The sequence below is a fragment of the Etheostoma cragini genome, chromosome 19, assembly GCF_013103735.1.
Source record: "Etheostoma cragini isolate CJK2018 chromosome 19, CSU_Ecrag_1.0, whole genome shotgun sequence".
Classification (NCBI taxonomy): Eukaryota; Metazoa; Chordata; class Actinopteri; order Perciformes; family Percidae; genus Etheostoma; species Etheostoma cragini.
Genome location: NC_048425.1, coordinates 12,172,085 through 12,187,248, shown reverse-complemented (window position 1 = coordinate 12,187,248; position 15,164 = coordinate 12,172,085). Strand labels below are relative to the sequence as shown.

Genomic DNA, 15,164 nt, shown 5'->3' with positions numbered 1-15,164 from the left:
ACACACACACACACACACACACACACACACACACACACACACACAAACACAAACACACACACACAGCTTAAATAAATAGTCTGATATTAAGTCAAACATATTTGCTGCAATTTCTCTCACAGCATTCCTACTCAGCATCATACACACAAGGAGACTATTAAAATTCCATAACGCGCCCAGATTCCAGGGTATTCCCAGAATAAACACGGCTTCCTTCATTTTTGCGTATTAGATTTGGCATATTAGTTACACATTTCTTTTCCGAACCAAAAATTACAAAGTGCTTTATAAGTTGAGAGCATAAACAATGGGCAATTTAGTTGTTCAAGTTCTGCATCTATTCTCAAAGTATTTCTTTGCAATACAGTGCAAATCAGTAGAAATGTGAATATTTGGTTAGCATGTTGATTTGCAGTGTGTGCCCCTAAATCTTCTGGTTGTGCCCCTAAAATGTTCAGTTGGGGGCCACTGTGCTCCTAGTGAAAACAGTTAGTGTGGAGCCCTGTAACGGCTGTAGTTTTTGCAGCTTGAGGCCAAAGTATACCGTGGTCTTTGAAAGCTCCACGATTTTATTAATGTATGCAATTCACATATGGCACCCCGATTTAAAAGCAGATCTATTTTGCCAAGTAGCTCTGTTTTCTGCTCCAATACATGGTTGACTCCAAGGGTAATATAACCAAGGCTGGTTTAATGAGGAAAAGTGGGGAAAATGTATAACATTTCACTTAAGATATGATGTAAAAAATAACCAAGAGGGGGTGATGACAACAAACTAGGCGGGATTACATAATTGACATAATTATGTCAGGTGAGTTAAAATTCCCATCATCGTCAGTATCCTGTTTCTAGCACTTCAAACACCTCTGAGAAAACAAAGCTGCAGTCAGTATTATAGGCAATGGTTTATCACCATGAAAATAATATTTCAGATGGTGCAGAAATATTTTAACAAGAAAGACTTCGCTGCCTGTCTTTACCCCACCCTGTCTCCTACACTTGCTCTCATTTTCTCTCTCCTCCCTCCTTTCTGTGTGTTTTTATCTCACTTTCTATTTCTCTCTGTCTCCCCTTCATTTCTATCCAGTCCTCCCTGTACTCTCTACTTATTTAGACCACACAAACTTAAACTTTCATGTAATTACAAAGAATGACATATCATTATGAAATGAGTCTTCCTGAGAGGATTGCAAAATGTTTGGGTTGTAGCCACGTTCTATAAATTGTGACATGTATCTCGAGTGTAGATATGTAACAAAGTGCGGGGGGAAAGTATGTCAAAAGGGAGGGGGAGTAAATAAAAGTAGATAGATAGATAGATAGATAGATAGATAGATATTTATTGATCCCAAAAAAATGGGAAATTACAGTGTTACTGTAAGTAGATAGCAGACCTCCTTCAAGTTGTTCCACTGTGTGTGTGTGTATGTGTGTGTCTTTGTGTGTCACCATGTACCTTCAGCCTCTGGGTGTGTGGCTTCAGGTGAGGGGTTTTCCTGTCCCCAGTCTGCAGCACGATAGATCTGCACCACCAGGAGACGCTTCAGGGACACCAGGTCAGTGTCTTTGAGCCCCGTCTCCAACTGGTGAACGATTCCCCGTCCTGGCTGGCTGGTCACCACAGTAACCTGGGAAAAAAAGAAAGAGTAAAAATGGAAAAATGCCTTAGCCCACCTGTAATAAAAAGGACTCAAAGGACATCAAAAAAAAAAACAAATTTAACAGTGAAAGCCCTTAACATTCAATTTAGATGGCCTCTACTCCGATTAGCTTGAAGAGGAGAAAACAACACAACTATGGTAACCAACACTGTTGGTCCTTCTTCACAACAGTGGAAAAACCTCAATCAATTTTAATTTGACTATTATTAAGACCACATAGCTGTTCCTCCCCACAACTCTTTACCAAAAGCCCACTTCTGAATTGTTACAGCTGGCTGCGTTATGAAAGATCAAGTTTGGGCTTCAAGTTGTTAAATCTTCAAAAGAACAGGCCACACCATCACCACAGCAAAGCATTCCTTGGGTCTGACTATTGTGTTTCTGTTGTACTTAAAAAACATGACATACAGTACATAACTGTTACTAAATTAAAAAACATGATGTCAGAACCGCTGTCCCAGTAAAACAGACTCCCACCCTAACTGAAAAGTGGCATGTGGTATAAAGACACAACTTACACCTACTGTGAAAACGATGTTTTCATGAGCGAAAAAAAGCACAGCTTTAACTGCCATCTTGCCCTATGATCTGTAATTTATTTTAAAGTTTCCTGTTAGGGAGCTAAAATTATCTCACACATTATGGCATTAGGAATGAAAAAAATGGCAGGTAATGCACCGGAAAATGTCTGTCACTAATCAATTATTTCTGATAATTAAGATTCCTGCAGTAGATTTGAACCGAAGATATCATCTTACAACAAGTCTTCACTAAGTCTGATGATGGAAAGAAGATGAAATTAGTTTTCTGTGGCATGTATATGCCTAATGGGGGGAACACAGATAAACTAATGTTAGACTAATGCTGAGCATCCGACTGAATCCCATTAACAGTTGCAGCAAATGATGATTATTATGGGATTGTTGATGGGTTCGGCTCTCTGCTGTTGGGCCAAAAGTAGAATCTGCTGCTGAAGCATCATAGAGGAAGACACACACACCCACACACACACAGAGACAGAGGGCCATGTTTCTGCTTAGTGTCTCTCTGTCTCCTAATGGTGCTATTCATATCTGCTGCTGTCGGAAACACTGGGTCTTAGTGTAATCATCTCTTCAGAGTTTTCTAATAATGCTGGTTGGATTTGAGAAATCCTCGTCAACAACTCAGAGGCTTGTATCCAGAGGACATGTTGTTCAAATGTATCAAGAAAGACAGGGACTGGCTCATCTCTCAGTTGGTTCCGCATATGTCCAACAATTAAATTTAACATTTTTCAGTAATATTACTATTCCGCTAATCTCTCATTTGCTGCAATCTAAAATGTTGCATTTGAGTCTTAAGGATTGAGCCTGGAACATGTACGTAATATTAGCCCAAAGCTGGCTTTGCATAACATAACACAAATAGGAATTCACAGTTCTAGTAAATGTGCTGCATCCGAGTGATAGCTAGGACTTTTTATGGATGACAACAATTTCATCCACTTTAATCATTTAAAGTGGGAGGAAACTAAATATTTATTTTATTTCTGTACAAAAGTGGGTGCAACTTACAAAGGAAAGCGGTTTAAAGCTTTAGAGCGTAACTTTTAATGTTAATGAACGTCTGTTCCATTCAAGCGATTGTCAAATGAGTTGCTACAAAGTTAATTAACACTATCAACTCCACACAACTGTCTTTGTATTGCTCAGTATGACTGTGTTCAGAAGATTGTGTTGTCAGGCATCTTTTGTGCGCAAAAACTTGAGTTAAAAAGGATAGTTGATCGGAGCAGATATTCTAGCACGAAGGCACTCGCATCTACTGAAGCTTTACTGATATCATTTTTACAACAGATGGCTCTGTGGCAGATGAGTAGAGCCCATGTTTTTGCATTTAAAAATGTACATGAGCTGATTTTAAGTGGACTGTCTGATATTTATTTTAGCCACTAAAGTGGACTGTCAATAGACAATTTATTAAGCTTGTAAAAATGCAAACTAGATGTCTAATTCAGTATGCTATTGCAGCTGCTAAATACTTCAAACTCGACCTTAAGAGACCTCATTTAAGAGATATAAGTGGGGCATTTTCCCTACATTAGCATTAAGTACAAAGCTTGAATATCAAAGGGGTCTATTCATTCTGAGCTACTCTGCAGCTGAGAGACACTCCTTTATAATGGATCTTGAGAGATAGAAACAAAAAAATCATTTTGTTGACATGACTTATTATACAATAATACTGCACAAAACATTTGTTCGGTCCAAAAGGCTGCTGTTTCTCTGGACCCTCAGGGCAATCAAAGTGGGGATGTAGCTCAGTGGTAGAGCGCATGCTTCGCATGTATGAGGTCCTGGGTTCAATCCCCAGCATCTCCATTTCCTCCTGGAAGAGGCTGACCACTAAAATGATGATTCTTAAAACTGTATCTTCATAAAGCTTTGTCACATATTCTTTTCTCTGTGCCACAACGGCTCAACTAAAAATGCTGGCCTTGCATCTTGTTGTGCATGGGGAAAACAGGTGAGGATGTAAGCCTGTTAAGTCATGGTCCAGAGCGTTGTGTTACTAAAGTTAAGAAAACTACTTTTTGTCATCTGTAATACTCTCTGTGATCAGACCAGCCATTGTCATGCTCGCCGATTTGTCTGAAGAGCAAAGGGTTCAGAAGTAGATCACTGGCAGTGATCATCGTTAAAGCTCAGCATCACTTAAAAATGTGAAGCTTTGTGACATTAACATAAATCGAACACTGCATCAATGACACTATTCAAAGTCAAGATAATTTAGTTTAAAAACAAAGCTTTTGTGAAAAAACATTGAGGTTTGAATGTAATGTGGGGATGTAGCTCAGTGGTAGAGCGCATGCTTCGCATGTATGAGGTCCTGGGTTCAATCCCCAGCATCTCCATGTTCTCTTGGAAGAGGCTGACAACTAAAATGATGATTCTTAGAACTGTATCTTCATAAAGATTTGTCACATCAACTAAAGACTACTTATGCTACATTTGATAACATGCCTTTTTTACCTATGATTGCCTCTCCATACCCTATTTCACACATGAAAATTGAGCTTCTCATGAGTGCCACAATGGATCAACTACAAATGCTAGCCTTGCATCTTGTTGTGCATGGGGAAAACAGGTGAGGATGTAAGCCTGTTAAGTCATGGTCCAGAGCGATGTGTTACTAAAGTTAAGAAAACTACTTTTTGTCATCTGTAATACTCTCTGTGATCAGAACGGCCATTGTCATGCTCGCCGATTTGTCTGAAAAGCAAAGGGTTCAGAAGTAGATCACTTGCAGTGATTATCGTTAAAGCTCAGCATCACTTAAAAGTGTGAAGCTTTGTCACATTTACATAAATTGAACACTGCATTAATGACACTATTCAAAATCAAGCTAATTTAGGTTAAAAACAAAGCTTTTGTGAAAAAAAATTGAGTTTTACAACAAAGTAACATGGGGATGTAGCTCAGTGGTAGAGCGCATGCTTCGCATGTATGAGGTCCTGGGTTCAATCCCCAGCATCTCCATGTTCTCTTGGAAGAGGCTGACCACTGAAATGATGGTTATTAAAACTATATCTTCACAAAGATTTGTCACATCAACAAAAGACTGCAGTGCGCTTATGCTACATTTGATAACATGCCTTTTTTTCTCTCTGCTTGACTATCCATCCCCTATTTCACACAGGAAAATTGAGCTTTTCTTGAGTGCCACAATGGATAAACTAAAAATGCTGGCCTTGCATTTTGGTGTGCATGGGTAAAACAGGTGAGGATGTAAGCCTGTTAAGTCATGGTCCAGAGCGTTGTGTTACTAAAGTTAAGAAAACTTTTGTCAACTGTAATACTCCCTGTGATCGTTAGTGTCTATGAAGCAAAGCAGCCATCGTCATGCTCGCCGATTTGTCTGAAGAGCAAAGGGTTCAGAAGTAGATCACTGACAGTGATCATCGTTAAAGCTCAGCATCACTTAAAAATGTGAAGCTTTGTAACATTAACATAAATTGAACACTGCAATAATGACATGATTCAAAGTCATGCTAATTTAATTTAAAAACAAAGATGTTGAGGTATGCAGCCAGGCAACATGGGGATGTAGCTCAGTGGTAGAGCGCATGCTTTGCATGTATGAGGTCCTGGGTTCAATCCCCAGCATCTCCACTTCTTGTTTACAGAAAATTGGTTGAGTGATGCTCTCAGATGGATTGCTAAAAAACTGTGCTATGAAATGTCAAGACCTCACAAGCCACACTGAGTGACATTTGCATTATTCAAAAAATTAATAAAAATACATCAATTAAGTTTGAAGTACTATGCATATCTGTGATAGGCCACCTTCTGAACCTGAGATCTTCTTAAAAGCGTATTAGAATGATGCCTCAGGGTAACAGGAGCTTAATGGCCAATACCGAGGCCTTTTTTTACCATGTGTGATTTGTAAAAAATAAATGTTTTTCTTGTTGAGCTCGTTGTGCAATAGAAGGTCTTTCTATGCTTACCTCTACTGATATGTTGTTGCTGGCCTGCTTGTCAGTACTGATATGTCTAATGTACTGTTTAAACTGCTGTAGACTGTCCAGCACTGCCTGACGCAGCAGCTCGCCTCCTCTGGCTGCTCCTCTGATACAACCTTCACCTGAAATAGTCCTCAGCTCCTCGACACAGGAACGCAGCCTGGCCAGGTTACCACGAACCTGCTGAAAATACAGAGGGACAGAAGCAAAAGGAATAAAAGTGAGAGATAATGTAGGTGACAGAATGCAAAATAGGGAAGAGAAGGGTGAGGGAGGAGGAACTAGAAAAAGCACTAACACTTTGGCTTTATCTAACTTACCACAAATGGCAGTAGACATTCCTGCTGCCTGCTGATGACGTACAGGCTGAGCAGTGGTATCCTACAGGGTCCGTCCAGACTACAGGCCAGGGACAGGAAGTTCTCCAGAGCATCACAGAGCACCGTACAGGTCTCGGACCACCACGGTGGCAGCGCCTCCACGATCAGGACCCTGGCTGGTTGCCGCGGGAACGAGGAGGACCAGTGAACTGGGTTGCCAGAGTTGGAGGAACAAGTTGGCTTCTTTCTGTTGTCTATGGACATCTAAAAGACACAAACAAGGAAAATTACAGTGTTTCTTAACAAAGAAAATGGGAAGCTTCTGATGGAACATTTCCTCCCAATGAATACATTATGTATATTCTGAATTTGAGGTTACCTTTCACACGGCATGTCTGTGCTGTACGTCACATAAAGTACTTATGTTGCATTATTATAAAAACATATTGTAAAAAAGCAGTACTCCTCTCACCTCTTCAAATACATACGCAAATATCTAAAAACCTGAGTAGGCAAGCAAATCTTTCAAATCTAGGAGGCAGGGTAATAACCAAATGACCAAAAAGCAGATACATCATAACACACCATTGCCCTGTAATGATAATCAGCTGTAGTCATACTCATGAGCGGTAAGCAACACTGTACATAGAACAAGAATAAATAGGCTATGATGAACATGGATAATTATGAAGAATCTAGGTTATAAATGGTTCTGTTTTCACACAACTTAGGGGCTTTTCCTGACTTCTTAAGTAGGTTTTGAGCAATTATGACTTAAGGGCAGCAGTTTAATGGCTCAAAATTAGACTGGGAATCCGTTTGGAGGCCAGAAAGTTCTGGTGGAACTATGCCATGAGGCAAAGCAGACAACACAATTTTCCATCAAGGGTTGCAAATTCTCCCTCAAGTGGTTATGTTCCATAATTATGTACAGAAAGGCCTCACTTTGTGGTGAATGAATGAAGATTGTTAACTTGTTGTTCATAATTAACAACTATCTGAACTCTTGAGACATTGGAGCTGAATGACAAACACTGGTAGCAGTGCTGCGAAATGTCTTAACATCACTGTGATGATGCAATGATTAGAATACAAGAAAAATAGAAAGTCTAATGATTCCTGTGGGGAAAATGGGACATCACAGCATTAGTAAGTAACACAAAATGGACGTAATGGAGCATATACAGAAACTACCGGCACTAATTAATAGGGTGGGGGAAAAAATCGATTCTCTCTAGAACAATTCGATGCTCGATTCTGATAAGTTAATAATCGATCATGTTTATTTTTGTTCAGTTACTGTCTCCAAACATGTACAAATCAGAAAACAGAGTGACTGTAAGAGGATGGGATAATGAACAACTTAAGAGTTTAGGCAAAAGTGCAGGAAAAAAAAAACACACAAAAATGGCCAAAAGGAGAAGAAAAAAAAGGTTTGGTATGTATACACTTGATCTAATGAGACATGCATTAAATATTTAGGCAAAACACAGAGGCTGTTGATCTACTTTCTCACATTACATCTGACCACCCCATGTTTCATGTTCTAAGAAGCCAATTCTCCCCCTTTAAACATGACTGAGCCTCTGACATTCAAGATTACTGAGAGCGAAGGGGACTTTTACAAGCTTAAGCAGGGAATGACTACATATAAACCTCAGTACACAAAAAAATGTCATTAAAACTTGTGTAAACTTGTGTTAAAATTTAGATTCATATGTTTATGTAAAAAAAAACCTGGCATGGGAATTTACAGTAAAAAAATGTTGCATCAAGATGCATTGATAATTGGTTTAGAATCAAATCGTTGGCCTCTGAATCAGAATCGAATCGTGAGGTGTAGAGATTCCCTGTCCTAAATCAGTAGCTCAGTGAATAAACATCATTTCACACAAATCTATATATAGTTCTCAAATTCAGCTTTTTAAATAAACCCTTAACCTAATCCATGTATCAGGAGAAAACACACATCTTTTTCTCTCCTTTTAACAGCTTCACAAGTGTCATCCGATGGAAAGGGCCAATCTGTGTGGCTGTCAAAAGGCAAGAGTCAGTCATGGAGGATTTGGCCAGAGGGACGGAGAGAGGGAAAACCCCTCACATTTCAAACAGTCAATCACGCCATCTCCCTGTCATTATGGAAGGGATGTCTGTGTGTGAATCTGTCTTTTTGTGTCTGATCACCAGCATCATCATTACTGAAGGGAAACCCCTAACTGAGCAACATCAACGACACCCTGTTCTGACCCAGATCAGTACACTTAGTCATTTCATTTCTGGTGGGGGGGAGAACACAGAGTGGAGGAAACTGCTAAAATAGGGAAATAAGGCAACGTGTTACTCTCCAATTTCCACTGATGTACAGGTTTTGGGGGCTTTTGTCCTTTCACTAGTGTTCAGTTGCATTGAGAATCAACTGATATAAGCAGACCAGTATACAGATAACAAGCAACTAGTCAAACGACACAACTAAGCATTTCATAAATTAATAGTTTGGTTCACTTTTTAACCAGTGAAATCAAACATTCACTGATTGTTCTTTCTCTAATAAGAGGATTAGCTGTTTTTTAAACTTTTTTAAATCATTTTTAATATCATTGTTGGTTGAAGCACAACTGCAACTATTAGTCTACTAATCAATAAGTAGATTGACGGAATAATAAACACCAGCTATTTTGATTAAAATTAGAATTGTAAAAATGGCAGAAAATGCTATTTTCAGCTTCTCTCAGGGTTCCTGCTTTTCTCTGTTTTATGTCATAATAAAGTGACGTAAGAAGACATCTGAAGACATCACGTCGGACTTTGAGGAACTGGGATAAACATGTTTTACTATATTCTGACATTTTATAGACCAAACAATGACGCGATTATTCTAGTAAATAATCAGCAGATTAATTGATAATAAAAAAACAGTAGTAGTTAAGACAGCACTAACAGCCTGATTTACTTTAAACTCAAAATATAGGCGGAAATCATATGGAAAACACCTGAAGGCTTGGGCTAATGAAAGCCATCGACAGAACTAATCCCTACCGATCAAACGCCGGCCTCTGAACGCTTCTTATCATTCAAACTCTTAAATAAACTGTCCTGAAACCTTGCTCTGTTATGATCTTCACAGAGAAGGGCTGTTTTTTACTGGTAATAAAAAACGTATTGTGTGAAAGTGTGTTTGATCTCCTGCCTTTCTCATCTTTCTCTGACTCATTTTTCCTCATCTAAGCCTAAATTCTGCCTCCACAGATCACGGATCTTTTGCTCTCACACCTTTGATCTTGCATCATCTCTTGGACCACTCTGACATAAATAACCCCAATCAGATTCAGTTCATTACCTAAATACCAAAACTTCTGTTTGCTACACCTGGATTGTGTTGGTGTCTGTTCACCTGAATATCTATCACATGGGCAATGGGATTTTTCAAAATGTCCTTGTACAACAACAACACTACATCACAGTAACGTGTGTGTGCGTTTTTATTAGACCATGTTTGACGAATGAATAGCTAAGCATCAAAATTACGTTCATTCAAAGTTGACAAAGTGTCCTGACAGTGTGGATGGTGTAGGATGAAAACAAGCAGAGCAGTAAACAACAAAATACTCTTGTAGCAAAGAGTGCAAGGACCTTTCAGAATTTAATTATTCTGACTAGTAGCATGAAATACTTTTAACTCTTTGGTTGATAAATAATAATAAATAGTGCATACAGTCCGACTAGATTAGATCAACATCATCAGATGTTAGCTGAGTTTAGCAAACATTAGCTAGCTAGCTAACAGCTAGCTAACGTTAGCTAACTTTGAACGTTGACGTTACCTTAGCTAGCTAGGTTAAGTTTCTCCTCCTTGCAGTCCTCTGGAATAGTTTTATAAACGCAGTAAACCAAACTTCCCACGGATAAATTTGACCAGCCAAACAAACGATAACTGCTAACTAACGTGAGATAAAATAGCTAACTTAACAGTTTCCTAGCTAGCACGCAAGCAGTGTGCTAACCGGGGCTAACTAGCTAGCAGTAAAGAAATAGTCACGAGCTCGCTTACTGCCTACGGGCCAATGGCACGTGGCGCATAAAGCCAAAGATTATATATTGGTAAGATTTATAACTCAATACAAAAAAAAAAATCTATGTAAACATTACTCGCTAAACACCATATATTTCAATAAAGAAGATAATCACATTATGAAACAATTTCCAGTTTACTTCCAGTTAAATTTCCAGTTTAATTGTTGTTGCATTAAGCTGATGGTGAAGTACGTCATTTGTTGTTGTTGTTGTCGTTGTTATTGAATAACTCACACAATTAATCATTTAGTTGATTGATATAACATATCTAAAACCATTTAAGTGATTTTTCTAGCAAAGTTGCCAATCATTTTCTTGTTCCAGCTTCTCAGATGTGAGATGTTGCTGCTTTTCCTTGTCTTAGGATACATCACAGTTAACTCCATATCTTTGGGATTTTGACTGTTAGACATTGTTGCTCTGACATTTTATAGACCTAATGAGAAATCAACTGATTGAGGATATAACTGAATAATAAATACTTATAACAACAATAATAATCATTCAGGATCACACAAAAAACTACATTTTTTGTGATGTTGTTGTAAACATAAGGGACAAACAAATATCCACCACAAGTATCCCACATCTCTCTTTATGTTAGAAAGGGAAAAACACTTATTTTTAACTTTCAAAACTTTTGTCATGTCCTCCTTCCTTGTGTTTATTTTCTAATTATCATTTTTACATGAATGAAGACACAGAATGGAATAGTAAAAATGGAAATGTGTTCCTTATAGTTGGTCTGCTCGGTTCAAGTGCTTTCTGGCAGCCAGTGCGGGCAAGTGAGTGTGTGTATGTGTGTGTGTGTGTGTGTGTGTGTGTGTGTGTTTGTGTGTGAGACCTTTCAAGCCATGGGGGTTCAATCAAAATGTGAGGGGTATTGGAGATACCGATTTTTGATGAAATTGTGTGTGTGTGTGTGTGTGTGTGTGTCTGTCTGTATTTGTCTGTGTAGGTGTGTGTGTGTGTGTGTGTGTTTGTGTGAAGGGGTTTTAGTGCTGTGGTCTGTGTAAGAGGCTTTGGTTAATGCTTGATTGTTGGGTAGGTCTGTCTCTCTCTGACTCTTCCTCCCCCTCTGACTCTGTCTCTCCTTCTCTCTCTGACTCTTTCTCTCTCTCTAATCCTCTCTCTCTGACTCTCTCTCTCTCTCTCTCTCACAAACAAACACACACACACAACATGTCACTTTGTCAGGGTATATGAGATTGACATGAAGAAATGTGGAACATGTACATCTGCTTATTGTAGATAAGATGAGGTGTGTGCGTGTGCGTATTTGTGTGTGTGTGTGTGTGTGTGTATATAAGTGTTTTTATGTGAGATAGAAAAAATAACTTCTACCAACTCTCGGTACCTTGCAAAATCATTTCCAGATGAATTTTTGCCCAGTGGAAGTCCTGGCTTAAAAGAAGTGTGTGTGTGTGTGTTTGTGTGTGTGTTTGTGTGTGTGTGTGTGTGTGTGTGTGTGTGGCAGTAATGTTGTTATTTGGGCAGAGGCTGAGACAAGTTTTTTTTCTCTCCCAAATCTGTTATTAAAGGCAATGGTAATTTCTTCCTTCCTCCCAGGTTAAACTGTTTATCAACCTGCTCCCTCTCACAGTGTTTCTTCTTTCTTTCTTTCATTCACTCACTCCTCCTCTACATCCCACCTGCCTGTCAGTGCTTGACGCTCTAAATTGAGCTGTGATGTATATTCCGAAAAAGATTAACACTGGAATGCATAGATTCCACTACGAGGTTCTTCCACTGAGACGGATGTTGAGCTTTCAGTCTCAAAAATGAAGGCCCATGTAAAGGGATTAGGTGCACCGATATGATTGGAGCTTAATCACTCTTATGCACAGACACACACTTAAACCCCCTTCCCCCCCACACACACACACAAACACACTTTCTCACACACAAACACACACACACACACACACAGACACAATAAAATACACACATGCTTCCTGATTTAGTTGTGATGAACGCACATACTTCTAGGTCAATAGGAGCTTTGAGACAGTGTCCTAATCCGCTAAATGCCTTTTTGATTTACTCAGAGGGATTGGGGGAAAGTTTGCCAGTAGTTTCAGTACTTATTCTGCACACTAGTTGCTTTTTTTCATTTCAGCGTGGTTCTTCTTTACTTTTGAACTAAGTTTTATTCACTGTGTGATTGAGGTTAAATGAATGTTAAGTCGATTGTGTTAAGTTGTTTGCTGCCTTGAGAAAGTTTCGTTTAATTCCCTAAAATGGGAACAGAAGCATGAAATTGGAAAATTCCCTGAGTACATCCTCGCAGTTTTAGTTAGAGAGGGTCAGATGGGAGCAGATAGCAGACAGCAGCTTGGTTTCACAACTGTTTGAGCTGACAGTGGAGCTGGGTCCAATCTCAATACTGTTTTTGTTCTCTGGTTACATCATTTTTTATGTCATATGCTCATTAATCCCCAATCCTAAATACAGGCCTGTTTTTATTTATAGTTTCCGAGCAATATATCTTAATGGACTACAGTTGTTCAACATTTTCTGTTTAATCCGTTCAAAAAAAGTGTGTTAAATATGTATTTGAGTGGTATACAGAAAATATATGGCAGGGCCGAGCTAGCTGTTTCCCCCTGTTTCTTTAGCTTTGTGCTAAGCTAAGCTAACCGGCTGCTGGCATTCGCTATATACCATACAGACATGAGAGTGGCATCAATCTCGGCAAAAAGGCATGTATAAGTATGTAAATAGAGCATTTCCCCAAAATGTCGAACTATTCCTTTAAAAAAAAAAAGGCCTTACTTCACAATGTTGTGCTTTTTGTAACAGGTTTTCTTTCCTGCAGGCATGTGCTTGCTTGGTTCTGTAGACAGTGGTAATAAAATCTCACAGCGTGGGTTCAGAGATAGTGTATTTTTGTTGTATTGAAACTAGATTTTATTCCTCATGGACAAGTAAGACAGGAGGGGGGAAGTGTTCAAAAATGTAAATCATGTCATAGAGCAGGTACAGGAGCTGTGATGGCTGAGAATATGAAGACATCTGACAGAGATGCACAGCATGGAGCTGTGTTCTGCCGCTCCACAGTAGCTACGTCTCACCTGTAAAACAAAGTGGAAATGTTCCAAAAATGGGATTAACCTAAACCCCCTGAAGGCATTTACCCTGGGGAGAAAAGGTTTTGTCTATATAGTAATAGTAATAATAATTCTCTCTTCTACTTGAACGGGAATGTCTTGTTTGAAATTCCAACATTGAAGTGCACATATTTGAGCACTTAAAATAAATATTATTGCTACTGAGGAGCATCAGTTTGCGAACAATTTAATCAGAGAGCATATTTGCTGTCTTCATAGAAAGTAATATCATGAAATACCATTTTTCTCTCTCTTTCCAGCTTTGAACCCTCGGGGCAGCTGAAGTTATGTAGCTTAGCGTAAATTTATTCAGCTGTTATCCAAATAAATATACTTTTTTGCTGTATGTAACATATCTGCAACTAGTCTCTCCTGATTTAAATATAGCTCAGCGTAAATCCTTTCAGGAAGACCTAATTTAATCAATGCTCGAATCCCCTTCCTGCTTAACCAATCAGAATCATTTCCAAATTGCAAGGGTCAATTACAGAGTCACCACCCTGCTTTTAAAGATCTGTTTCTCCCTTTGCTTTTCAGCTGTTGTTGCAGGCAAAGACTGCAACAATCCACCCCCCTCCACCTCCACCTCCACCTCCACCCCCACCTCGCTATATATTTGTATTGCAATGAAATCTGATCGCCAAAGGCTTTGTACATTTTATTGAGCTGTACATTAAACCTTATTAGCATATCTGCAAACATGTCTCCTGATTGAATTAGTTTGAACCTTTCTAGGGCTAGAAGTACAAACAGGGACAAGCCACGCTGGTCTTTTATCCACATGAGACCCATTTCAGAGCCAATCCTATCTTGTCACAGAGGATTTGGTTGGGTCACAGCGTAATGATGGGTATTATTGGAATTGTGGATTAACGAAGTTTGTGTGTTTTTTTAGCTTAGCAATGGTACGCATTAATACTTTAAGAGTTTGTACTAATCTGGGTGGGAAAATGACTTCAACGGGAAGCATTTTAGGAAGCCAAGACTTAGTGTGTGTGTGTGTGTGTGTGTGTGTGTGTGTGTATGCGTATGTACACGTGAGGTAAGGCTTTGTAGGTCAAAGTCAAACTTGTTGTGCTACTGTGGACTCCGCATTGATCAGCTGACTGGAAACTTCATGTAGGCCTACTAATGTTGACTCCCAGTGCATGACATAAAATGTCGCTATGTATCTGCTGGTGTTTAATGTGTCAATTTGGGTCATTTAGTTTGTCCTTTATTGCATATTCTTCCTTTTATACAATGTATATTAGCCGGTGAAAGACATCTGCAAAAGAAATTAATTCTGTAGCTCTCTGTCTGGCTTATTGAGTGTGTAACTGATACCATTCAAGTACCGCTAAATGTAATCCCTCTTACATATCAATTGGCAATCTAATTTGTAATTGACAGCCTGGGGACACTTTCCTCTCTAATGGGATGATGGATGGAGAGTTTTAGCTGGTCAGCTGCCACAAAGTTCTTTTTTTTTCTTTTTAGAGAAGGAGGGGGATGT

General features: G+C 39.0%; 1 protein-coding gene, 1 long non-coding RNA gene and 4 other non-coding genes across 7 annotated transcripts in view; 5 read left to right on the top strand and 1 right to left on the bottom strand.

Annotated features, from left to right (window-relative positions):
- The window catches only part of m1ap (meiosis 1 associated protein), a 34,149-nt gene extending 23,588 nt beyond the window's left edge, over nucleotides 1–10,561 (bottom strand). The window contains exons 1-5 of one of the 2 annotated variants that reach the window (XM_034856952.1): nucleotides 10,407–10,561; nucleotides 10,310–10,370; nucleotides 6,489–6,752; nucleotides 6,154–6,348; nucleotides 1,457–1,628 (exon numbers count right to left, since the gene is read on the bottom strand). In XM_034856952.1, coding sequence (XP_034712843.1) covers nucleotides 1,457–1,628; nucleotides 6,154–6,348; nucleotides 6,489–6,752 — 631 coding nt within the window. In that variant the 5' untranslated portion in view covers nucleotides 10,310–10,370; nucleotides 10,407–10,561. Of the gene's footprint in view, nucleotides 1–1,456; nucleotides 1,629–6,153; nucleotides 6,352–6,488; nucleotides 6,753–10,309; nucleotides 10,371–10,406 lie in introns of both variants that reach the window. The other variant, XM_034856951.1, reaches the window with a different exon arrangement.
- Nucleotides 351–14,933, top strand: LOC117934931. Its single transcript, XR_004654624.1, has 3 exons — nucleotides 351–516; nucleotides 2,109–2,115; nucleotides 14,923–14,933. It is a non-coding gene; the product is annotated as an uncharacterized LOC117934931 (long non-coding RNA).
- On the top strand, nucleotides 3,953–4,024 carry trnaa-cgc. Its single transcript has one exon. It is a non-coding gene; the product is annotated as a tRNA-Ala (tRNA).
- Nucleotides 4,486–4,557, top strand: trnaa-cgc. Its single transcript has one exon. It is a non-coding gene; the product is annotated as a tRNA-Ala (tRNA).
- On the top strand, nucleotides 5,111–5,182 carry trnaa-cgc. The gene has a single exon. It is a non-coding gene; the product is annotated as a tRNA-Ala (tRNA).
- trnaa-ugc lies at nucleotides 5,744–5,815 on the top strand. Its single transcript has one exon. It is a non-coding gene; the product is annotated as a tRNA-Ala (tRNA).
- Nucleotides 14,934–15,164: the final 231 nt, after the last annotated feature.